This window comes from Maylandia zebra, linkage group LG8, assembly GCF_041146795.1.
Source record: "Maylandia zebra isolate NMK-2024a linkage group LG8, Mzebra_GT3a, whole genome shotgun sequence".
Lineage (NCBI taxonomy): Eukaryota > Metazoa > Chordata > Actinopteri > Cichliformes > Cichlidae > Maylandia > Maylandia zebra.
Window position 1 is genome coordinate 26,547,384 of NC_135174.1, and position 26,044 is coordinate 26,573,427.

The 26,044-nt window shown below is 43.7% G+C and overlaps 3 protein-coding genes across 8 annotated transcripts in view; 2 read left to right on the forward strand and 1 right to left on the reverse strand.

Annotated features, from left to right (window-relative positions):
- srcap (Snf2-related CREBBP activator protein) overlaps window positions 1–6,235 on the forward strand; it is a 45,287-nt gene extending 39,052 nt beyond the window's left edge. For all 5 annotated transcript variants that reach the window (XM_024803426.2, XM_076887711.1, XM_024803428.2 and 2 more), the window contains one exon: window positions 129–6,235. In XM_024803426.2, the coding sequence (XP_024659194.1) occupies window positions 129–4,865 (4,737 nt within the window). In that variant the 3' untranslated portion in view covers window positions 4,866–6,235. The remainder of the gene's footprint in view (window positions 1–128) is intronic.
- A 1,359-nt stretch (window positions 6,236–7,594) lies between these two features.
- On the reverse strand, window positions 7,595–23,937 carry stx4 (syntaxin 4). 2 transcript variants are annotated; one of them, XM_076887714.1, is made up of 10 exons: window positions 23,717–23,937; window positions 17,987–18,076; window positions 15,785–15,884; window positions 15,557–15,631; window positions 15,407–15,477; window positions 14,969–15,077; window positions 12,383–12,456; window positions 11,933–12,070; window positions 11,742–11,852; window positions 7,595–8,899 (listed from the first exon to the last, which is right to left on the reverse strand). In XM_076887714.1, exons 3-10 carry the CDS (start codon window positions 15,843–15,845, stop codon window positions 8,819–8,821), a joined length of 720 nt encoding a protein of 239 aa, XP_076743829.1. In that variant the 5' UTR covers window positions 15,846–15,884; window positions 17,987–18,076; window positions 23,717–23,937; the 3' UTR covers window positions 7,595–8,818. The 2 variants fall into 2 exon arrangements, with proteins under 2 accessions (XP_076743829.1, XP_004565929.1); XM_004565872.6 differs by lacking the exon at window positions 23,717–23,937 and adding an exon at window positions 18,419–18,615.
- Window positions 21,800–26,044, forward strand: part of LOC101463982 (rho GTPase-activating protein 44) — a 93,918-nt gene continuing 89,673 nt past the window's right edge. The window contains exons 1-3 of the mRNA XM_076887713.1: window positions 21,800–21,936; window positions 23,938–24,101; window positions 24,242–24,689. Of these exons, the coding sequence (XP_076743828.1) occupies window positions 24,637–24,689 (53 nt within the window). The 5' untranslated portion in view covers window positions 21,800–21,936; window positions 23,938–24,101; window positions 24,242–24,636. The remainder of the gene's footprint in view (window positions 21,937–23,937; window positions 24,102–24,241; window positions 24,690–26,044) is intronic.

Consider the following 26,044-nt stretch of genomic DNA (forward strand, 5'->3'; position numbering starts at 1 on the left):
TTGAAAGTAATTTAGACAATAAAGGGAAAAGCAGGAACGAGAACTAGAAAATATTTGATTTCGGTTTAAGTCAAACATTTTTAACTTGATAAAACTTTAAATAAAATCTTCTCCTCTTGTGTGTTTAGGAACAGGTGGAGGCTGCCAGGAAGGGTCTGGACCAGGCAAAGGAGGAGGGCCTGAAGCTCCACACATCATCTGATGATGACGAGGACGACTTTTTGTCAACACCAACTTCTGCTGAACCCGCCCATCCAGCTCCAGCCCGTCGTGGTCGTAAACCCAAGGACAAGACTGCCACCTCTACAAGGACTAGCGGCCGACTCCGTGGGGCCTCGCCTGAAACTGAGCCTGAGCCCACGACTCCCAGAGAAGTGCCTGAAAGATCCCGCTCAGGTCTGAGAGGACGAGGAGCTGCCAAAGACACAGGTTCTGCGTCTACGATCCCATCCCGCACAGACCACCACAAAACGTCATCATCCACCCGGGTTCAAGATTCCTCCAAATCTTCGAAAGCGTCATCTCCCGCCAGAGATCACCAGAACGCCAAAACCAGGACTCAACCAAACCGCTCCCATCCTAGCCCAGTGCCTTCCCCTCCTACAGCCTCGCCCCCTGGTGGGAAACAGCAGTGTGCTGGGGAGACGGACAGTAAAATCTCCAAAACGGGGAGGGAGGAGAAGGAGGTGGAGAAGGAGAGGAGGGCGTCTGAGTCATCGCTGGAGTCCAGCTGTCCGGCGGATCATCAGACTAAGGATGATGACAGTAAAGACTGCGCCATGTCTCCTCCCTCCACCAGCTCACGGTCGCCTCGCAAGCGGCAGTCAGCTGACGGTGAAGTGCTGCGGGGACTGGTTGAAGATTCACCATCAGCCAAAGTTCTGCGGAAGCTCCCGGGCCGGCTAGTCACAGTGGTGGAAGAGAAAGAGCCACGAAAGAGGCGGCGGCGAGGAAGTGGGACGGGAGGTGGTTGCTCTTCAGAAGAGGCAACGGCGGAGGACAGCGGTGCTGGATTTGTTGACGAGCCAAACAAGGAGGACGCATCACAGAGCCCAGATGGCAAAACTAAAGAGACTGTTACCAAATCCCCTCTGGACCAAGACGCTACCCCAAGTCCGCCTGTGCACCCTCAGCCTGTCAGAGGCTATCCTCCATATTCCCCTCCTCATCTGTCTCCTGACATGCCAGTGCTGAGGAATCTTCCCGTGCGGCGCAGATTGGAAACCGAATCTCGTATGGCTGCCCAGATGGGAGAGCAGCATCTAGGGAGAGGACGGGGAGTGAACCAGTCCAAGAAAACGGACATCCCACCAGGCAGAGACGCTGCTTCCGCCTCTGCTGCGGAGTCCAGCGTGAACTCTCTCATGCCACCTTTGAAAAGAAAGAGGGGCCGGCCCCCTAAGACTCCCACAAGACTACCTGAACTTGACAACGCATCAACCACATGCCCACATCCCATCTCGGCAATTGAGGAAGGAAACCCGCCACTGTCCCCTAAACGTAAGAGGGGTCGTCCCCGCAAGGACTCAACGACCACGCTAGAGACCGTTAATGAGAGTCAGAACACTGATCTATCTAAAAGTGATTCCAGGACAGAACTGACGATCTCAGAGACCCCGCCTCCTGCTGCTATTTTTGAAATGACTCGGTCTTCACAGTCGACCAAAGCTGATCAGACAGACACTAAAATTGAGGCTTTGGCCCCGCCTCCAAATCCAGCCTCCTCAACAAAGTCAGATGAAGTTTCCACACCTGTCTCACTTCCCACTTCACCTGCACCCCAGGTGACCTCACTGATCTCTGAGACTGCCTCTCCCCAAGTGGTTGCTTCAGCCCCAGCTCCAAGTCCAGCACCAGCACCAGTCCTCTCTTCTTCCACATATACCTCCACCCCCGTCAGCAACACAGCTCCGTCTCCACCTGTCAGCGATGTCTCACCTCCTCCTCCAGGTGTTAAACCAACACTTGTGGTTTCCACAGTTTCAGATGCTGCTGTTCAACCAGCTGTGGAGGCAACCACCACCACAACCACACCAATTACACACTCCACTCCACCCACTACGTCATCTTTCAAAGCTGTTAAAGACCCCACCCCAACACTCACAACAGCTGCTACCACAGCGTCTGTAACAGTTAGTATTACACCACAAGTCACCACTGCAATGACATCACCTCCAACTTCTCTTGTGAAGGACTTGCCACAAGCCTCTCTAGCCTCCACACCCTCCAGTCATCCTGTATCGAGTCTGGATACAGTTTCATCCAAGCAGACCCCTCCAACTACACCTTCCCCCAAACAGACCTCCCCAGCTCCATCTTTACCCAAGCAGAGCCTTCAAGCTACAGCTTCGCCTAAGCAAGCCCCTGTAGCTACACCTTCCCCCAAGCAGACCTCCCCAGCTCCACCTTCGCCCAAGCAGACCTCCCCAGCTCCACCTTCGCCCAAGCAGACCCCTCCAGCTACAGCTACGACTGTGACAGCTCCAGTAAAAACAGCACAAACCAGTATGTTAGACTCAATCCAGACAGTGTCTGACAAGACTTCTACATCACCACCAGTCAAAACAGTGGCACCATCTTCTGGTAATACAGCTCCACCTTCCCCTCCAGCCAAAGCAAAGACAATTGAAACTGCTAACAAAAGCCCGACCGAACAAGCATCACCAACTGCAGAGGTTCAGGAACATGTAGAGCCCGAAAAGCCTTCAGCATCAAGTCCAGTCTGCACGCCTCCTCCAACTACAACTTCCCCAAGTGCTGTTACACCTGCAGAGGCAAAGAAGGCTTCAGCAGCTTCATCACCCCCAGCAGAAGGAGTAACAACACCTTCAACTGCAGCGCCATCCAAAGTCCTCACTTCTTCTTCTCCTCCCAAAACTGCAGAAAAGACTGACAAGACACCTCCGGTAACAGCTACAACATCAGCATCACTGTCTGTCACCATAGCTACATCATCACCAGAAAAGTCTGCTTCCCTAGGGTCAACAACCACAACCATCACCCCTGCTTCAGTAGCTACAGTCACAGCATCCACAACCAAAACAGCTCCACCCGTGTCCACTACACAAACCTCTGCAGTCACTTCCTCTCAGCTACAAACTTCTTCATCCACAAGTGTTCCTGCACCATCTCAGACCGAGGAAGCCACACCTGCTCCCATATCCGCTCCCTCATCCACTCCCCTCGTTGCACCATCTTTAGAGCCATCAACAGAGAAAGAGTCAGCTTCTAAAAGCGACCAAGAAGAGGTGACAGAAATGGAGGCTGAAGCTGCGATGAGTAAGGAAGACGACGACAAAAACTCAGACATTAGCCAGTCTCAGCCTAAAAGAAGAAAGGTGGAGAGTTCCTCTGAGACCAAAGAGTCAGGAAGGCCCCAAGGAGTGGGACGAGAAACAAAAACCACAACCCCCATTCCGAAAGATGAAGCTAACCCTCTGGAAGAAGAGAAAACTACTGAGGATCAGAAACCTGCTATCCAGAAAAGGTCACTTAGTCGCCAGAGTAGCCAGGAGTCTGCTTGCTCTTCTTCGCCATCGTCTGGGTGCTCTACCTCCACCCTCACCCGCCATGCCCACCACAAGAGGACCTACGAGAACAGACATCCTACCAAGAAGAGGCGAGTGGATCCTACATCAGAGGCAGGGAAGGAGGACAAGGAGGAACATGGCGAGGAGGAGGAGGAGAAGATAGAAGAGGGTAGTGAGACGGACCTTCCCCCCACTGCCTCTCGAAGGAGGCGCTCCAGGTCTCCTTCCTCTTCCTCCTCCGACTCTGACAGCAGCAACAGCAGGAAGGAGCACCGGCTCACTCGCTCAGCAAAACGCAGGCTCCAAGATCAGGAGAAGGAAAAGTGCACCAAGGACAGGAAGGGAGCCAAACCAGCACGCAGCTCGGACAGAAATGCGTCAAACAACGCCAATGCGTCCACAGGAGGAGAGTCGGGCAGCGATACGTCTTCTGTTAGGATCACCAGGAAGTCTGTGGGATCACAGCCGCCACAGGACACTAAAACGCTGACCAACAGCACGCCCTCGCTACCTCCTGAGCCAGAGGTTCTAGGGAAAAGGTGCTCAGCACTCAATGCAGCAGCCAAGCTTTTAGCTATGAAAGGCAGGGTGGACACCCCAGGCCACACACCTCGGAAAGACTCCACCCCTAAAGCTCCTGCGACTTCCACCACTGCCCCTTCGGACAAAAACCAAAAGCCTAAAAGTAAAAGTGTGCCAGCCTCTCCTCAGAGCAACTCTGTGACCAATAACAAAAGCAGCAAACCTTCAACACCCAATCAGGCGAGCCGATCTACATCACGCTCCACCAGACAGTGCCCTGGCTCTCTGGTTCCACCCTTAGAGGTGGAGTACAAGAGGCCTAAACCAGAGGAGAAAGAGAGAGGGAGCAGGAAGTCCTCGAGGGGCAAGGAAGGCGAGGGAGAGACGCGATCGTCGTCAAGGGGCCACAGCGCCTGCAGCAGCATGAGCAGCGATGGCGAGGGCGACTGCGGCGGACGCAGCAGCAGAAGCCGCAGCAGCAGCAACAGCAGCCAGCGCACCCTCAGCTCCCAGAACACGGAGCACCGAGGTTCCCGCTCCCGTGCCACTTCCTCCGGCAGCGAGCGGGAGAGGGACCGCAGCCCTGAGCGGGCAAAGAGCCGTGACAAAAAGGAGAAACAACACCGAGAGAGTCGCAAGGAGAGCAGGAGGTCCCAGAAGCTCTCGCAGGATGTGACCAGCAGCTCGGGAACCGAGGGGTCAACGCCAGACAGGGTGCTACGGAGTGTTGCTGCACTCGCTGCAGTGCAGGCCCGCTCACCGGCCGCAAGCACCCGCTCCTCCTCAAGCCAACAGCGTCACAATAAGACATGATTGGAGTGCCAAAGGGGAGAATTAAAAAAAACAAAAAAAAAACAGAAGCGAGGGTGTGGCGGAGCGTGATACGAGAGCATGACGTGATCTCCAAGGTTGCTGCTTTGTCTGCACTCTGAGGAAAAACAAGAGCAAACTGAGTGCTGCACAAGCCAGGGACCTCACCGCCTCTCGGGCCCTCTCCCTTTCTAGTCGGGGCACGCCAGCTCTGCTTTTGAGCGCTGGGGGAAGGCTCAGGGACGCTGGACTGACAGTAAACAGGTGGCGCCGCTGTCGAGCGTCCAGATATGTGGACATGCCGTGGATAAAACTCACCACTTGGACTCGGAGGGGGTGGGGCGTGGGTGGGACAAAAGGTGCAAGTTGTTAGTTCACATAATGTACTGTAATCATTAAAAGACTGGAACACTCAGATGCTCTGTTAAGACAGGGTTAACGGCGCCCTCTGCTGGGGTTACCCATGAAAAGTAATTTGTGTGACATTTAAAAGTCTCGAGTGAGCGGTTGTATTGTAAGTTGAAGGTTTTAGAAAGTTTGGTTTTGAGATTTTCTGTCCTGACTATTGTTTCTCTGTAGTCAGTTGATAAGTTATGCATATTTTATTATTTCTTCCAGGTTATTAGGAAGAGAACAGATCTGTCAATGTGATCTTTGCTGCACTATGCTGGAGCTCGTCTTTTTGTTTGGCCCCTCCTCTCCCCCTCTTTGTTTATTTTTAATTTTTTTTATTTTCTCCATGTCACTTTCTGTTCATCGGATTCGAAAATCCAGCCTTGCATTTCTCTTTTGCACATCTTTAATAACGTGGCCCTCGGCTTTTTTTCAGTACACCGTGGTGTTGTGATGCGTTTGTTCATCAACTGAAGTTGATGAATTGGTTCCTGGTACCTGACGATGTTTGTCTCCAGTTTGGAAAATGTATTATCTTTAGTCACACCACAAAATCCAGCTTTCATCCCCCCAAAACGTCCTAAAGGCAGTTTAAAAAATTACTTGTCACAAAAAGCCAAGTAAATGTTGAGAACTGAATTTAAGAGTGCCTCTGTGGCCAAATGGTTTTGAACCTCAGATTGCCTTGTGAAGCACCTGAAGCAGGGGTGTTAAATTTCTCTTATTCGGTTATTAAAAAAACAAATTAATCCAAAAAATGATGTGGGGAAAAATCCACCCCTTACATGAAACAAGAAAGGAAAAACACCCCGAGCATCAGTGCTACTGAATTAATGTTTCATTTTTCACCCGAACTTTGTTTTTCTCTCACATCATCGATTTTGGTTCATGTTTAAAAAAAAAAAAAAGAAAAAAAAGAAAAAAGTATACTTGGACAAAATAAAAAAAAAAATGTGAATAAAATTACTGGTACAGTTTGAGATGACTGTAAATTGTTGATTTACTTTTGAGCAAAGATGATATCTGGTGGGGGGGCGGGGGGGTAGTTTATGGTGATGGTCTTACTTTGATTTCTGTCTCTTTTTGTTGCATTCCTTTGATCCTTGTAATTCCACATTGTTTTACTTGAAAATTATGGCAATTACAGTTGAATAAAAAGACCAAAAATTAGTTGAAATTTTTTTTTTTTTTTACCCCAAATGAAGATTTATTTCTGTGACCAACACAAGAAAGAAGAGCTGGAGCTCTGCAACCGTCTGCTGAGCTTCACCTTCTATTAGTGCGACTCACCGAACTCCAACTCTTAATGGAGTATCTGACAAATATGGTTTGCTGCGTAGCAGAAGTCATCCAAGAGGTTATTAGTTTGTTTATAGATGTAATCTTAATGCCTTCGCTTCCAAATATCATCACTTCTAGCTCCAAAAATGCAGTTGGAGCTAGAAAAAACAGTTGAAGCCAACAGACCAACTTAGCTGAGGTTAAATCCTGAAGCATGAAAAACTGGCAGGTCTGAAACATCTTCTGTATTTGTAACAGAGAATCAACTGCTTTTATGACGCGCTTCTGTTTTTATTGTAATACTTTTACTTGTTTTCCTAAATCTTGCCTCTGATATTTGCCCTCCATACTTTCACAGACTTAACACTAAGACCAATGAAAACTAAACTGAATTAAAACAAAGTCGAAATAGAATAAAAATTAACTAGAGAATAGAACTGCCCTCGGCTCACCTGATTCATGACCTCATCGGTAACATTTTTGCGGTGAGTTTATTGGCTCAATCACTAGTTTCAGCTCTTAAATATAAATCAGCTAAAGAGTTTCAGTGTCACAATTACTGACCTCATGTCTGGTTTCAAATCAGCTTTTTTCAATCATAAAAATGAAATGTTTGGTAAAATCCAAAATTGGTCTGTGTTAACCTGCATTTTTGTCCCTGTGGCTACAAAGGCAACAGCTGCTCTCTTAACAGAACAGGAAGGGAGGAGACCCTGACTTATTTTAATGAAAACTGCCCACTGACTTTTTTTCCTCCCACCAATCAGGATGGAAACACCCCACAGCTGAGTGTTCAGCAAGCTCGCCAACTTTAAAGCTTTCAGGGATGTTTTCCATTTTCCTGTGAGGTACAGTGTTCATTATTTCAAACCACTGTACACCCTGTGCATTAAACGGATCACAAAAATGCAGGTTAGGCAGGTATTCCAGACTTTGTCCTCCCCAGCAACGTTTTCTAGTTCTTCCTGGGGATCCCGAGGTGCTTCCAGGCTCCTTTAGAGGGCCAGCTGATAGTTCAAGACTTGCTAATCTTAAAAAGATACAAGGCAGACTGAGGATAATGGAACATGGCGGTATTTTATTTTAAAAACAAATGTATAATAAAATAAATGAGCGATGCAAAATTGAAACAGCCATAACTTTACACAGTAGCAGTGTCACTCCCCTCCATCCTCTGCCAGCCTTTTTCACAGCAACTTTTCTGCTTCTGAACGAGGCGTCAGTGAGAAGCCGCCTCTCAGTTTTGGTTAATTTTTTCTTTTTTAAATGGGTTTCATTTGTCCCCTTGGTGTATTCTGACTCCAAAATTTAGCAAAAAAACTGCATAATGGGACAAAAGGGTGAGAAAAAAAACACGTTGAAGTCTAAAATACATCCATCCCTTTTTGTTAATGCACGACGTCACATTTGCAAAGGAGAAGGCACCATTTCTGAAGACGTGTGTGTTGTTTAAGCAGGCGCTTGCACAACGTTTTGAGTCAAAAATGCAAACTGGAAGGACACAGGAAAGGGGAAGCGTTGGACCTGTACTGTTGAGAGACCTTATGCAAATGTGAAGAGGAGGAGGAAAGGGCGGAGGGTAGGGGTTATTTCACACACACATACACACAAAAAAAAAACAAAACTGTATTTACACTTGTTACATGTACGCAGTATGAAAACAAAAACTTTGAAGTTTTAAAAATCATCTGCATAAATTTTTTATCACCAGCAACATCAGTTATGTACAATTATATTAGTCTATTTCCTGTATCCGACTATAAAAGGCCTACATTATAAAATTGTTCTTTAGGTCTCCAATTCATCCAGAACCATCAACGTTACAACACAGTTTTCCTGAGTACAGTATGACGAGTGCCAGTGTTTGATCAATACTGCTCTGTGCCCCACTCAAGGTCACTTAATTCCTCTTTTTTTTTTTTGTTTTTTTTTTTAAACACAGGAGGGGAAGGATCGACTGGTGTAACAGTCGACAGTGAGTCCCGCTGTTTGTTTTTGCAGAACAGAAACTGACAGAAAACGTGCGGCGCCGGCATCGAGCGCGCAGCACAGATTGTGAGATTAAACGACAGAGCACATCTCTTCCATACAACAGAAAAAGTGGAGAGTAGGACCGTTAGGCAGACAGGAGGGTTAGAGGAATAAAAAAAAAAAAAAAAAATCAAACTGAAATCCACTGACTCCGCTCAGCTGTACATCCTGTGAGCTGATGTATATGCATGAATGTGTGGATTTGGGGGTATCCATAATGTGCTTCTGCTAACTTGCACCACAGGGTGTTGCTAGGATGAGAAGGTGGTGACCAAGGCGATGATGATGATGAGGAGAAGGATGGCCAAACAGATTCCAATCCAGAGTTTTTTCTGCAGCGGGAGATAAGCACACAGGTTAGAGTCATTCCAGGAAAGAAAAATCAATCCCCCCCACCCCATCATGGTTTCAGAGTGGGGCCAATTTATAGTCTCCGACACACAGAAACAAGTACAGCGGCCCCTTTTTCTGTGGGATAGATCGCTGGTTATAATAAGTTACAGCATATGAGAGGTCTCATTTTAACCCAACATGTAATACCAGGCTTGTTTTCTAGCTAACAAAGGCGTGGTTTGTAAAGTTAACCTTGTTTTTTGTTTCCTTTTCTTTCTTTTGTGCATGAGCAACACACATCGTCTTTTTCCAATCACGTCATAAAACCAGAGCTTTCCCAACTGATCATCATGAGCCTGTGAAGCTTAGCTGGTGCCATAAAGTCTGACCAGATGGGGATTTAATTCAAAGAGTCAACACCCAAAGACAAGCTATTGTGTTTTCAGGGCCTGTAACTTGCACAACTTTTGAATGGCTTCAATAAACAAGCTAAAGTTGCTGTATATAAAAATCAGCTGATCGTGATCGGATCAGGTGGGAGATGCTCACTGATTTTATATGGGATGATGTGTTCAAGATTAAAGCAGTTTTCCTGCAAAGCGCTCAACCTCAAGCCAAGATTTAGTCACTTCTATTTAATTTTATTTACATAGCGCCAAATCACATCGGCAGTTTCCTTAAAGTGCTTTTTACTTTAAAAATTAAAAAAAAAAAAAGAAATCAGTATTTAATAATAAAACCATCCCCTTTGAGCAAGCACTTTCCGACAGTGGGAATAAAATAATCCTTTTTAACAGGAAGAACCCTGCAGCAGAACCAGGCTCAGGGAGGGGTGGCCATCTGCCCCGGTGGGACAAATCTGGATCTTGTTTATCCAGAGGGTCTCATTTCTGAGCTTAAAGTTGACCTGAAGCTGTTTGATCAGTGCGATGTGTCATGTAAACACTAAAGTCGCTCCATTTCATAACCATAAGCAACATTCAGGAGTGTTAAAGCATCCCAGCATTCGAAATACAGCTAGAAGATGTGCCTGGTATCAAAAAGGAGACGTTCACATGCTGTTGCTTGTTTCGACCAGACACCTTTCCCACATGGTTATATGACCCTTCAAAGTTACCGAAAAAGCACTTTAAGTTTTGTCCAATGAATTATAAGGGGAAAAAAAGGGTCCTGGTGCTTGGCTCTCATCTCTTATTGTGTAGTTAAGAGCTATGAAGGCGTAAAAATGCACACATGAGACCCTAATGTGCAAAATTACAAACTGAGAGCAAAAACTGATCAGGAAAGTGTTTGCTCAGGTTATATATTAAAGGCTTTTTTTCCCCATACATCCTCACTTCACAGGAGTCGCCCCCTGCTGGCCAAGAAAGTAGCACTTCACTTATCACACAGTCTAGGATTTTTAATCTTTTTAACGAGAGTCTGATAGAACCAGACAGATGGGATTACCACAATATTTGAGAAGCTTAATTTATTTGCTGTTCTCCTCCATTAGAGCAGTTTCCAGTGTCAATATTTACAAACTCTCCGACTTTGGAGCGTGCTGCCGTTAAGCACACAGAGGCCGCTCCTCTGCACGTTTAGCACAGTGATCGAGTTTTAGTGGCGATCCAAACAGCATTTCTCTGCAAGGCAGCATTTTCCAAAGCAGAATAATGAGGAAACTCGTTTCAGGAAGTTTCACCTTGCGTCACTCATGTGAATACAGGGCAGAGCTATTCTCTCATAACAGCACGGAGGAGGAAGAAAAACAAAGAGGATCGGAGCCCTCTCCTCGTTTTCCCTGTAAAGTACCCATGAAACCAAAAGAGGATAGGACTCTCTGCAGCACAAAGTGTCCGTTTATTGTTATGCATCTCTGCTGTTTCTGATTTAGTTTTTAATTTAGGAGATTTTAGGACAACTGCTTACACTAGGAAAGCTGGTATATTTATAGAAAAAGGCACTAAGAGAATATTAGGAAAACAGCGAGTCGTGTTTCCATCTCTTCATCAACACATTCTGGTTTTCCAAATTTAATGATAACCATTAAATTAATTACTGTTTAATAACAAGCTTAAGGAAGTATTTTCATAGATTTTACAGTTTCACTGAGTGTAGTCTGTGTAACTCTGACCTCTAAATTGGAAAATAAGTATTTCTCATCCTTTTTTTTTCCCCAATGTATTAACATCAGGTAATGTCTGCATGGAAATAACCAACAATCATGCTTGATGACAGTTGGTTAGGCCTCTCTACACTCTCATTTCTGATCACAAGTCCCACTAAAGGACTTCAGGTCATCATGCCACCCTCACTGAGTCTGATTCTGACATGTGTACATGTAGGGCTCTGACCTGCTCCTGCTCTCTCCTCCACACTGTGGAGACCCTGGAGGAGCTGAAAGGGGTACAGGTACTATCTCATGCCAGTAGCAGCGAAACAAAACTAGAGGAGGGATAAGGAGAGAGCACGCACTGTAAAACCATTTGGCAGTTGCCTTGTTGTTGCCTTTCTACCAGTTGTTGCTTTAATTTGCACCAAAGCAGCTGAAATCATAAACGTTTCTGCTTCCTAACTGGACAGACTGATCCTCCTGAAGTTCACTCTTTGTGTTGTTATTTTAGAGAAAAGTGAGAACCTGCAGAAACGAGCACCTTAATGTGAATGTGGGAAAACAGTCTCTTAGCTAAGAGGCTTCGCATCGATTTGCATCCTTGTTTAGATTGTGTGTGTAATCGAGCTGCGAGAAAACTTGGCTTCGTCGTTGCTGTGAGTGTAATGAAAGTAAAAGTGACACTTAGATCGACTGATTAAAAAACTGTCCTTTTCATGATGTCATTCGGGTTTCTCTGTGCGTACCTTGCGTGATCTATGCTGATACGTGACCGCTTTCTCCAGTTCGCCCTTTGCTTTCTCCACGTAGTCTGAAGACTTGTTGATATTGTTCTCAATCCTGTCCACCATCTCGCCCTGCGGTGAACAAAAACATCACAATCAAACGCCATCCGCAGCCCGAACCAGCTCCACCGACTTCATTGGCGCTGCGTTACCTGAGCCTCCACCTCCATGGCGAGGTACTGGAACATGTCGTGCAGCTCTCTGATGCTGCTCTCCAGCTTCAGGATCTCATCGTGCCGGGACTCGATCTCATTCAGAGCCTGCCTCGTAGCTTTAGTATCACTCAGGATCTGGACACCATATTTATTAGGGAAATCGTGGACAGCAGAACCAGGCACAACTTTTCAGGGGGTCATCTATGAACAGCAGCACAAAACCTGCAGGATTCTTCGCACGAGCTACTTGAGTTAGACTACAGCACAGCTAAGGGCTGCACAGGATATTCTTACCATATCTGTAGTCCTGTTTGAGCAGTTAGAGAGGTGTGTGAAAGTTACTAAACCTGCAGCCACAGAACACCTGCATCTGCTGCAGGGAAGTCTGTGTTGTGGTTTCTCATGTTGAAACACACTTTGCTTTTTGTTAACTTCGCACGTACTCACATTTTGGGTGAAAACATCCGTCTGCCCGCTCTCGAGCATCGCATCCAGCTGCTCATCTGTCACGTTGCTGCCAGCTGAAGACAGGAGAAAATCGAATCAGAGCGTTTAGAGGAACGCGCAGAACGGTGAAGATATTGTTCTGTCCTCGTCTACAGCTGATTACAGCGCTCCCATTAGCATTATTCACACTCTACTAGAGTAGCTTTGCATGATTAGCAGTTCAAAATAATCTCTTTATCTTAAACTTGAAGGCGTTTCAGCCATTCCCCTTTTAGCCAGCCCTCTTCTGACTGACGGGTGGAGCAGGGTGGGTGAGCTTCGAGATAAGAGGTCCCATTTAGGTCACTGTAATATCCATACTAGAGATGGCACGATACCACTTTTTTATGTCCGATACCGATATCATAAATTTGGATATCTGCCGATACCGATATGAATCCGATATAGTGTTTTTTAATCAACAAAACTGTTTTTTAAATATCTTGCTGCATTTTGTATAAGTTCATACTCAAGTTTAAAACAACAACTACACTAAAGCTATTCTGTTATACCTGTATGCAAAAAAAAATATTTCATAGTTCAGCAATACTGATCTATCTAATAAACTTAAACCTACACCATCCTCCCTATTCTGGTATTTTAAAGAGTACTTAGCATAAATATTAAGCAACCTAACTAATAGGGTTCCAACTCCCAGCAACAACAAAAATAAATAAATAAAAAATAGGGAACCACCCCTCACGCGCCACCTCATGATGCTTAATCGACGTAATCAACCTTAATTTGATGCAGTGTGAAAAAAAATGCACAGAAATCAATTATTTTTCAAGAAATATTAAATAGATTCAACATCTTTCTTCAACAAAATTGCAGACTGCACAGATGGTACCTTCCCAAAGGAAAAAGTACTATAGCTTACTAGGGTATATTAGACTTAACAGTTACTATATGCAGTAATGGACTTCTATACATTTTACATCAGATTAAAACTTTGGGTGTAAGATTCAGATAAATATTAAATAATTAAAAGCGAGACATTTTAAATGAGAATAAGAAAGAAAAGTATGTCTTTGTGCCCCCTTTTCCCTGTTAATGCCCTATCGGCCCCCCTGGCTAAACTTTGCTAGATCCGCCCCTGCACAGTTACCAGCGTCAGCTACGTAGAAAAAGATCCTGGTGTAGAAAGTAATATTAAATAAATTCTAACAACAGCTGATCAAGCTTAAACGTGCTGCTGTTGTTCAGCCGCTGGTTTCCTCTTTCTGGTGCAAAGTGGGCCAAAAGCAAACAAGAGACACGGACTCGCGACAGAAAAGCCGATCAGCTGATCGTTAAGCAGTTTCACGATTGAAGTAGCAGCCGGAGAGCGAGAGGCAGTCGCTTGTTAAGCTTAACGCAGGAATGCTTTACAAACATTCAGAGATGGACTTACACACTTGCTTTACTTCTCTCGGGGATAACTTTGTCGGAGATGAAATGCCGGGTTGCTAGCGAAGCTCCAAATGCTATCCAGACCACCGACAGGTCCCGCATGCCACAGCTGCTCTATCACGTGATGCATACTGCTCCGACTGCTAACGTTCTGAGGTGAGTTACGGCGTGTTGCAAGTTTTGTGAGGTGCTTTCGTGATATTTAATGGATCGGATTACATTTTTTATTTTTCTCCGATATCCGATCCAGTAATTTAGGTCAGTATCGGACCGATACCGATACGTAATATCGGATCGGTCCATCTCTAATCCATACATCAACATTTTAGAGCAGTTCAAGGCCTGAGCTTTTTAGTTTGTACCTAAACTGACTTCATTATTTGACTGTATGGTTTCATTTAACAGGAACGACCACCACTGCAGGATATGACAGGAAATTACAGCAGTGCTTTCTAGTCATTCGTGACCACACATGAAGCTGTGCAGAGCTGCTAGCCGAGCACCTTTGACTCATCTTTGGTCAAATCAGCTTCAAGCACCAGCATGGTGTTGGAATTCTTTTAAAGTGAACTTGTGCTTTTCCTTTAATTCATGTCCAGTTTTAAAGGTCGATGATCAAATTTTAAAATAATGTGATCAGTTTATGTACATGTACTCCCTGTGAGCCAAAAGCTCAGGCTTCAGACTGTGTTCTTCTAGTCTTGGCTCAGTATGACGTTACAGAGAGGGGATATTTCTAATATGGTCACAAACCCCACCCACTGGCCACCCAACCTTTCTGTGTTTGAGGGGCAGCCAATTAGGAGAAAGTTGTCTTAAAAAGGGGGAGGAGCTAAAACTGCTTTTGGTACAGTACAAGATTAAAAAATAAAATAAAGGATTATTTTGAAATGTGAATCATGCAAAGCTACCCTAGTAGAGGCACACTGCACATTAGTGTGAAATATCCATCTCACCCCCTTTAAACATATGTTGTGTCATTTTAAAACAGAAAGTGACAGAAAGAAGAAAACGGCATGGCGTTGTCACCCGACTTTAAACCTCCTGCCGTAGTGTGGAAGTGATCGGTAAAACTGATTTCCCCAAGTGAGACCACAGACCACAAAAATCTGACAAGGTGACAGATATATCTCCTCGGTGCTGCGTGCTACTCACTGATTTTCAGCTGCCTCTGTATTCTTTCAACGTTTCTATCCCTGTACTGAGCCTGGATGGTGTTACAGTGGCCCATGAGCTCCACAAACTCCTTGGACAAGATAGTGTGCTGGCAAAAGGAGAGCGAAAGAAAAAGGAAGCAGAGTGAAAAAACAAATGTAGTCGTAATTTCCCTCAAAATTTCCCCAAAACCAGCTGTCATTTTCACAATGAGTGGCCATTACAGATAACACCTACGATTTAGCTGCTTTTAAAATGGTTATCAATAACCGCAGTCTAAACTATCAGCACAGCATTCATTTCCACTTTAAGGCTATAAAGAGCATTAAAACTGATCATACGCCAGTCACATGACCTCGATGGCATGCTGTTTACAGAGAAAATAGAAAGAGAGGGGCGTTATGTTTTTAGCTGATTACAAAAAGTCTCGGGTGCTACCTGTGTGCGCTGCATTCGAGTATTTATGGGTATGTATTTCCCATCATCCTCTCCCTTCTTGGGCTCAATACCTGTGGAAAGATGGCCATAAGTCAAGCCATGCTGAACAAAATAATAAATCTTTTCCCCCTGCAGCTCAAAGATACTCACTCTTCAGCTTTCTCTGGATTTGACCAGCCAGCGTTTTGATCTCGTCTCGAAGAGTTTGGAGCTCTTTCTTCATATCTGTGCAAAAGATCAAAAACAGTAAATTTAGCAAACAAAACCCTTGAATAGGACAACCTGATCGCCCCCTCTCCTCTGACAGTTTACTAACATGCTTCTGTCTGCAACTTTCGGTGAACCACTACACCTTATATATGACGATATATTACGCACCTTCCTTCGGTAGCGCCTCGCCCAGCACAGTTTTCTGTTTGTTCTCGAGGTCAGACACCATCCTTTTGAGCTGCTGGAGCCCCTGGTGAATTTCTTGGGTCTGACGATAACAAGGAAAGAATTTTAGGGAACAAAAGAACTATTTTGTTAGCTCAATTTATCTCATATATCAAGCAAATCTCATCCTATTCCCTCTATCAGTCCTTATAGCTAAAATGGGTGCAGCTCCCTCTGATATCTATGAAGCAATGCCAACATATGTAAGCTTTCTTTGTGTTAGCTGGCTCAACAACACCTAAAGTCCCCCATCAGAGACAATAACGGGTATCACACAGGCTTTCTGCTCCAGGCTCTGACTGCACTTACAAAAACAAGGCACTACTGGTGCAGCAAATAATTCAGAGAAGCAGTGCTGCAGAAAAGTGTTTGTTTTGTGAATTCATATATTAATATACCATCACATGAAAAAAGAAAGTTTCCACTGGACTCTCTGCAGTTCTGTAAGAAGTAGTAAGTCTGCAGCGTAACCACATCCCCTCTTAACCCTACGCCGTAACCTGACGTGCACCTCCTAAGAAATATAACTACATGCTGGGTCGATGCAGCACACAACATGTGGAAGGTTATGGCGTAGGGTTAAGAGGAGGTTCCAGTTTTGTCAGTTATGACGCAGCTTTCCTACGCATTTGATTAGGAACACCTGGCTGCTACTTGCCCTCTTATTTCCTGCCGAAGCAACAAAGGTTTTTGATGAGACAGCTGCAAGTTAAAGCTGTGAAATGTTTAACTTGATTCATCATAATATTCAATGGACCATGGCTCGATGACAAAGGTGTGGAAACCACTTCAGTCTGTGGCCAAATTAAAGTCAAAATTTTAAGATGCCGGCTACAAATTTTGACTTATGGATGGAAAAAGAAAAAAGTTCTTTAGTGAGCGAGCTTCCATGATTAAACCCTGTTTACACTGCTGCTCAGCTTTCCTCAGCATGAAAAATATAAGCATACTTACAACATATTCTCAATCAGTGAAAGCACATTTCCAGATGATTTTTAACCAAAACACTGAACATAACCTTCTGCAGACCAGGTCATGTGTTCAGTCTAAGTTGCCATAGTGATCCAGCCAAGTAAAAAGCCACCTTCATGACAGTTGAAACTGACTTCAGGCTCAGTATGGCTCACTAACCAATTAATCTGCCTTATAACTAGACTATTCACGCTGGTTGAACAACTACTGATTTTTTAAAAATAAAACACTTGCATACAGCACCGTTAACCCACTTATTTATGCAGGACAGTTTAAACTGCTCTGACTCCTCATCTATTTAACCTGACACTGGATGTCCAGTCTGGATGTCTCCCTGCCCTTACATCCTTGTGTCCTCTCCCCAGATAACCTTGGTCCTTATCCTCCAGCTTCTCTCCTCCTGTTGGTGAATGGTGTCACAAACATAAACGTCTTTCTAAAAATTTATAGTGGCAAGAAGGTCAAGTGGATCAGGCCTCATATTTTCCATGTTTTTGCTTTGGACCAATAAAAACAAAGAACAAACCAATTTCTATCCACGGGCCATCAGGCTGGATCACTGATGAACTGTCGAACTTTAATTATTCATAATTGTACATTTGCAATTTTGTGCATTTATATTAACCTGTAAACTGTGTTTTGCTTGTAAACGTCTTGAATCTTGAAATATGAGAATATCTAAGGCATTCCTGAAATATTAGTCGCACTTTTTGGACCTTTAAAATACTTTCTAGAGGGAGTTTTCCATACCAAGAATAAGACTCCAAGGACAAAAATGTGGATATGCATAAATTGATAAGTTTCTTCAAACCATTTAAAATCAAAACCAAAAGATATTCAAACACATTACTATAGAGGCCTAAGATCAGCGCAGAGAATAGTCACATTTTGTGATATTAGGTGAATAACTCTGGTTCCTTACTCGTGACAGTTCGGGTACAAGGAGACTGGGAGTTAGCAGACTACGATTTGTTGACAAAACAGGTTAAGAACGCATCAGCAGCAGTCTGTGATATTTAAGCCTCTGTAGTGCATTTTTGTCTCTCTTTTGCACAAATGTAAAATTCAGAAGTGTGTGCAAACTACCAAAGTGAATGAGTAACAGGAGGACAGTGCAGATCATTTGATTTTGGGGGATTTTCCAGAGAGAAGTGCGTGATGTTTCTGCCTCACCTTTCTGAAAAAGGTTTCATTTTCCTTCTCTGAGCCTCCAGATCTGATCAGCGCTTTGCCCTCCTCGTCGTCATCCGAAGCCTCTGCGGTCTGAAGTCACATTGATTTTAAATAACATAAACAGAAGAAAAACAGTGAGTGCTTTCTCGCTGTCCGAGGATGTGAATCATGAGCCCTGCCCTGTCCCGGCCTGCCCTATCCTTTAAGGAGAAAGGACTGAAACGGAAGTTGGAAGTAAAACATCAATAAAGTCAACTTTTATAAAGAGAAATATCTGCAAAAAAATCCCACTTAACCACTTTTTGATTCCCTCTGCTCGTCTAAGTTGTCCCTGGAGACTCTTAGGTTAACTCGGGTAAAGTAGTGAACTGGGCTAACTTAGCCACGCTAGCGGAGCTAGAGCTAATGTTAGCACTTTACTTTGAAACTCACATTTCCTAATTCTTTGGTCCGGTCCCTCATTTTTCCAAAAGCGAAGGGAAGAAATCAAAAGTAAAAAACGCTGCACTGAAATAAAGCGAGCCGCTCCCAAAGCGTAATCTCCGCAAAGTTCACGCCGCCGCTGTCATTCAACTAGTAAACTCCAGCGGCAGCGCGTCTTCTTCTGCGGCCCACTCAACTCATCGACTCACTGGCGCCCCTGTCATAGCAGGAGGAACTGCTGAAAGGCTCTAATCGTAGGCTTTCTTCCCAAATACTCACTACGTAGAATAATCTAGGCATATAAAGATAAATAAAAAATATGTGCGAATATTTATATAGATAAATAAACACATATTGTGTAGATACAGTGGAGATATAAAGGTCGTGACTTTAGGATATTAAGATTAAGGAGGCACAGAAAAAGAGAATAGATAATTTAGTGGACAAGTAAAGGAAAAGAGGAAAAAAATAAACAGGAAAAGCAAACAAAGACTAACAACAATATTTTGGTCATGGGTGTTGTAATGTAATAAAATGCAATTGTAGACCTCAGACCTCAGAACTTATTACAAATTTTAAAATTATGCCAGTTTTATATGGTCAGTAATATTGCTCTTACTCTCGTACTTGCAGATGCTGTTGATATGTCGACTTAAGATCTAATGTTATTTTCATTGTTCTGTGCCACCTAGGCACCAAAAGTTACATGTGGGTCATATTGTGGCAGCATTATAAACAGTGTGACTAAATTAATTTTAAAAACATTGATTTGTTTCAGTCGGCCTGTAACTGCTGTTTAATAGTTTCTACCGAGTGGAGAACAGCTGTTACCTCAGGAATCAAAATCTTTTTCTATAAAAAAAGAAACTACACACAGAGGCAGAAACAATTCAGTCCATGGTTTGCTTGTTTTAATGCCTAAAAAAAATCAGATTTCGCTATAAGTGATGAATTTACTGGTGCAGTCCAAACAAGTTGAAAGTAAAACCCTGTAAAATCAGCTGTCTCCTGAGTTGGTGTGAAAAGTGCAGCCTCTGAATCTGAAGAGTGCTTTCATTCAGATCCAAATTATGTGGAGGTAACTGCACTAGAACAAGAAAGGTTTGCTTTACAAATCCCGAAAGACAGTTTGAAACACCTGATCCTTGCTGAAAGTGAAGAGTTCAAACATTTCAGTTTAGGTCACAGCTCTAATATCTGCTGAAAATCAAGAACTGAAATTATGGAACAGCCTGCAAGAGCATCAAAACTGAAGTCTGCTGCAGCTCCATGACCACAGTATACAGTGATCCTCCAAGAGTCTGCAGCAGTTCTTAAACTAACTGCTGGAAATATCTACACAGCCTGTGGCACCAACACTGAAGCCCACTGCCTGCAGAAACACCACACATTCTCCAAACTGGTCCAACTCTTCACCCTGAGCTGAGTGACACCACAGTGAAAGAACCACAGGGTGCTATACAGACTAAACACGAGCAGTGAATTTTACAGGATGTTTCTGAGAACTTTGAATTCAGTCAGACATTGGGCAATGAGGCAGAACAGATAACAGCCCTAGAGGAAAAGCATGCTGCCTTAATCTTGGAGATAGAGCAGTGGAAAAGGACTGCGTAATACTCAAAGAGATGAGGCAGAAAAAGCAAGGGTATTTCTTCAAGTAGAAATTTATAAGAAAGGGGAAGTTGCACACAAATGTTTCCCAAAAATTGGATGAACTAAAAACAGGTCTCAGCATTTAAAGAGAAAAGAAAAATAATACTGAGAACTTCTTAGCGCTAAGAGGAAACTACCAAACTCCAGGCAGAGCTGGCCCAATTTTATGGAAAAATTCTAGTTTATCCTCATGTGTAGAGTTAGGTGGTTAGAACTTCACTGTATGATTTTGTATAACCTTTGCATGCTCAGATGAAGTATGTGTATATGTCAGCGTGACCTTGTGAAAACTGCTTAGCTTTGCTTAACGATGTTTCACTATGTTATCTGCTAACTGTTTTGCTCAGAAGGATGAAACTCCAGTGCCAGGAGCTTCCCATGAAAAGATAGTGGGAGTTGTCCTCTGTCCAGCCACAGCCCATGGGACAGAAACCTGTTGTAACTAAAAGACAATCAGAGTTGTGTGCGGGGGGTAGAGACATCCCAAGGGTAGAGCTGGCATGACTGTGAACTATGAAGTTTGATGTGTGTTGGCTCTCCTGCGTACAGTAATAAATAGCTTGATCACAGCTCTTTCCATGTTGCAGACTTTAGTTACAAAATTCTACGACACCCAACACCAAAGAAACCTTCAAGAACAAAGATCCCTGTGGGAGAAGGACAGGCTCATAGCTGTGCACTGATCAGGACGAGGGCGGCATTTGTAGGAACCTTGAAGCAGAAAGTGAGTGACTGACTCATGATTTGATGAACAGAGTAATGAAATCTCAGTAATCAAAAAAATAATCAGGAAAAAAATTCTGCTGGATTTTTAAAAGGGCATAAATGATTGCCTTAACTTGACCTCCGCCTCAACAATGAAACTTGTTTATGTTAAGTCAAATTGTAGAGCACTGCTTTCACATTAATTTATCATAAAATCTTAAAACAACTCATAAAAGTAAACATTGCTATATCAATAAACCAACTGTTATCATGCAGATGCATTGTTAAGATATGGTTGATAAGCTGAATGAGTAAAATAACTTGCAGCAGCTGGTTCTTTGAGCTGCATGACTGCTGGTTGTCCACAGGGTGGCACAATCTCCTAACCTAAACACAAATGTTACTCATACAGGAAAGCTTTAGTACAGCGCCTCAAGCCCACCTTTAAATATCATTGCCTATTGGAACAATGCAAACATGGAGAAGGACTGAAAAAATTGGAATTGGTGGAATGCTACTATGCCAGCTGACACACAAAAAAAGGTTATGTGCAGCACATGTGGGATCAGTAGAAAACCAACATCCACAATGAGCTAGAAGGACCTGGCAGCTCAGTGCAATAACATCAGCAGAAGATGGTTACTGTTGAAGCTGGAGATCCAGAGGTTACAGCACACTGGGAACAATGGTGAGCAGTATGGACATAATGATGGAAGAGACCAGAGGTGGCTGACAGGACCAAAGTTGCAGGAGGTCCAAAGGTGCCCTCTAGACTATTGGACTGCGTACACCAGGGATGGGCAACTCCAGGTCTCAAGGGCCGGTGTCCTGCAGATTTTAGATGTGTCCTTGATCCAACACAGCTGATTTAAATGGCTAAATGACCTCCTCAACATGTCTTGAAGTTCTCCAGAGGCCTGGTAATGAACTAATCATTTGATTCAGGTGTGTTGATGCAGGGTGAGATCTAAAACCTGCAGGACACTGACCCTTGAGGCCTGAAGTTGTCCACCTCTGGCGTACACAGACAGGCACAAACGAATGACTGGGATAGAACATCTGTGCTGCATATGTACCGTTAGGAGACACCACCATTGGTGATCGAGAAGAACTGGGCTAAGGTACTGTAGGACCCTCTAGGAGTTTGAAGGTTCTGCACAGCATCTGAGGTATATGTAAGACTGCACTCTTCTGAATACCTCTGATATGGTGCCTGAAATCTGCTGGAGCTGCCCTCCCAGTTTTGGGGTTACAACTCCTAATGCTCCGATTACCGCTGGGACCACTTTGTACTTTACCTTCCTTCTACTCCAGATGTTCCTTCAGCCCCTGGTACAACATTGTTGTCAAGCTTGTGCTGGATAGTGTATTGACGACATTAACGACTTTGGAAAAGTAGTGTCAGCGTTTGAATCTAAGTCAGACATACATCAGCTGCTACCCAAGGAACCGTTCATTAATTTAAAAAAATATAATGATAGGTCTATCTTTCTTAAAAATGGCGAGAACAGTAGCCACAATGATCAATAATCATTAGAAATATATGTATCTTTGGCAAATCCAAGAAACCTATAGATGCTTGTCATGGTTCTTTGGACATCCTCTGTCAGCACGTTTCAGTCTCGATGTCTTGCAACTCAGTCCTTCCTAGTAAAAGGGCTAAAGTTGCACTCTGCAAAGCTCTGCTGTCTAGATCCTTATTACCTTAAATATAAAAGAAATCAATATACTGCAGCTTTAGATGCAAAAATTAGATTCAGTTCAATTCAGTTCAGATAAGAAATAAGTGGCTCTGATATTACACCTTAGAATGAACCCAATTTAGCATTGTATGTCTTTAAGGGTGTCCTATTATGCTTATTTCTGACTGCTCTGCTAAAGTAACTCTGCTTGATTAACAGATCTTATTTTAGAGCACGATGCAAGTTAAAACTAGCCTTTTGCCTCCTTCCTTTAAGCCAGTGGATCTCTAATTTTGGTGTGTGGAGAAACTTACAGGTGGAACATGGACACAGGTCCATGAGATGAAGCTTAAGCTGAATGAATATGACTTTTATTTTCAAGAAATTATTTTTTCTCAGACTCAGACAAAAGTCTGAGAACCACAAGAGAAAAAGAAAAATATGTCTAGTGCTTAGAGCAGCCTGGGATCTGGCTCTGGGATTACTTATTCATCAGTCCTCTGGAACTCATTGCACTCTGTAAAGTCCCCCTAGCCATATTTTTGTCATCCCATATCAGTGTGTGTCAGGCTTGAAAAACACTCAGTCAATGAACTATCCAACATTAACATTATCTTTGTCCCTTGAATTTTAGTAAAGTTGTCCATTCCTGATACTTGCACCGAAAATGTGACTGTAGAAATAAAAACATTTGCTGTATTATTGTTCACAGACACACAGCAAAGGCAGAGATGAGATCATTTCCACATAAAGAGTGGGAAAATGTATGCTTACAGGACTCTCAACAACATCCTTATTTAAGACTCTTATCTTGATTTGAACACATCAAATGCTGAAACTAAAACATTAATGAGCTCCCCAGAGCTGCTACAACTGATACAGTTTTATCTCTCTTATCGTCTTTCTTTCACTCACACATATCTCTGAGGTCATGCCTTTCCCTAAGCCTCCCATCAGAACCAAATCAGAACCACACAGGTAAATATTTATCAGATCTTCTATTAAATATTGTTTATAACCCCTAACCTGTCCATCACAAACAGAAGGTTTCAATAGCAGGTGGGTTGGGCTTCTGAGTTCAGAGCTGGTGCTGGATCCCTGGGATCGTCATGTTAGTGATAACTGCTCTCTCTAACATGATACAAAGCGTAAGCTAGAAAAAAATGAGCATTAAAAGACTGAAGCCTGAAGTTTTTCCTCATGAGGATTACTTATACACATGTTCCCCTCAAACCACCACTGCTGAAAAAAATGAAAAAGTACTCACAGTTAAAACGAAATTGAAATGTTCTGGGTTTTAGCTGGCAGGAGTGGCACCTGGTGTCGTCTTCTGCTGTTGTAGCCCGTCTGCTTCAAGGTTCAACGTGTTGTGCGTTCAGAGATGCTCTTCTACATGATTCGATTGTAATGAGTGGTTATGATGGTCATGTTGTTGTATTAGCTCGCCTGATATTTTCCTTCTTTTGAATGTTTCTCTGTAAACCCTAGAGATGGTTGCGTGGGAAAATCCCAGTAGAACACCAGTTCTGGAAAACTCAGACCTGGCACCAACATCTCGGTTTGAACTTCAGCGAGTCTTCTCAACAAGGCACTGAGTTTACTGCCATGTGATTGGCTGATTGGATATTTGTAAAAAGGAGCACGTGTATCAGGTCAGTGTATATATGACATGAAGGGAAACATTGTTTCAATCAAGGCTGTTGAGGAGAAGTTTTAGGTAGAACACTTTCATTTAATATGAAGGATTTTATTTATAGGCAAAAATTAAGTCCCTGTTGTCCCCCTTTCACAGTGCAAGGACATTTCCTGAATCAGGATTATAAATGTGATGGTTTAGCACTAGTATGGCGCTCTCCAGTAGGAGGAATGTAGGTAAACTACATTTCCCAGGATGCACTGGTTGGAAACGTCGAGCTGACACGGCCGAGAGAGAGGGGGAGAGAGAAACTGGTCCAGCATCTCCGGAGCGGCGGAGCGGAGCGGATACAGAGACGCGCAGTCCTCATCAGCAAAATGAGGAGGAATTAACGCGCCGACTGTCTCCCGTGTGTTTCCCACCGCGATGCACGCCGTGGATGTTTAAAGCCTCCTCGCCTGCTGTAGACCAGCGCGGACATCTGACTTTATCCCATCAATGAGATATGTAGAGTGGCTCTACCGCTCGGTGGTAACGCAGAAAAACACAAGATGAAGAAGCAGTTCAACCGAATGAGACAGCTCGCCAACCAAACAGTGGGCAGGTAAGCGTGAAACGGCGCGTTAGATTGGCCACACCGAGCTGCATGCGTCCCGCTTTAATTGGCTCTGGGTCAAGCGGCCAAAGCAGGAATTCGTCGGTTGTGTGTGTGTATGTGTGTACAGTATTCAGTCATTCACGCGTCGGGCTTTTGCTGCTCAGCTGGTTTGATTTGCACAAAGCATTAACTGTCAGTGTAGGTCACAGTTGCAGCTTGAACGGGGTGTGATTGATTGAGCTCAGCAGGAAGGAGCGTACCCGCACGCAGACGAGCGGGGAACTGACATGGTACCCAAGAAGCTGGGCTACTGCCCACTGACCAATGAAATCAAAGCAGAGGGCAGCTTCAAGGCATCCTGCTGCTGGAGGGGAGTCAACATACAGCCTCTATGAAGATGCTCAAGGCGCCTTTTAATCAAATTAGTGTGGCATAGCGGGTGATCTGTGGGATGTAAACTGGTGAAATATGTTTTTTTTTTTATGTTTGACGAGGCATTCAAAGACCAATCTTAAAACCCTGATGTAACCGGGTCCAAGTCCCTGCTTAGGGCGTAGTAATATTATATAAAAGTGCAGGAAGTTTTGGGGTGGGGTTTGCAGTGATGTTAATCGTTTGAGTATTTTATCCCAACATTTTACAGTTATATTTTTAAAACTGCAGCTGTGTCTATTGAGCTTCAAAAGAAGTTCTAGGATAGATGGGCTGAGTAGGAAGAATTCGAGATGGGAATTCCCAGTGAGTCATTCGGACTACACAATATTATCACAATGGCAACCAGTGCTGCCTCACATAATCTCACCAAGTTGCTCTACCTACCCACACAGCCCATTTGCCCCAGTGGTGCGATAGCTGGACCAACAGATGATTTGATCAGATGTTTATCTCTGGTGCCTGGATTGGTCTTTATTGGTCAGACAAGGCAAGAATTCACCTTACATTTTCTTCAGTCTTGCATTATGTTGTTTTGTCTTGCAGTATCCTGAAATCGAGTTCATCATCTGTGTTTTCACGAGTTAAGAAAGATTTGGCATCTTCAAAAGTTCCTGAATACAATATAATGGTTCCAAAACAGCTGATAAAACAAAAACAGGTCATTTAGCTTACCATAAAGATTGGAAACAGAACCCGAGGGATTGTAGTCAATGTGGGACTGTTTTACGTAGTTTGGTCTAATGAAACATATCGATGCTAAAAAAAAATAAAAATAAAAAAGAGGACCAAATATTGAGCCCTGAGGAACTCCAATACTAATACAACTCAGTAACTAAGTTAATACATGATTATAGAACCTTTTGTATATGTTACTTTACAAGTGTCTGTAACAGGTGTGTAAAATACAGTATTTTCACTAACTGTAT

Bases quoted from the DNA above. Each gene is read 5' to 3' on its own strand.
- stx4 (XM_004565872.6), bottom strand. From the start codon at position 18,448: ATGAGGGACCGGACCAAAGAATTAGGAAAT. The intron at 15,632-15,784 runs GTGCGTAATATA...TCTTTTGCACAG, and splicing joins CGAGGCGCTACCGAAGGAAG to ATATGAAGAAAGAGCTCCAA. The intron at 15,078-15,406 runs GTAGCACCCGAG...TCCTTTTGCCAG, and splicing joins CTCGAATGCAGCGCACACAG to CACACTATCTTGTCCAAGGA.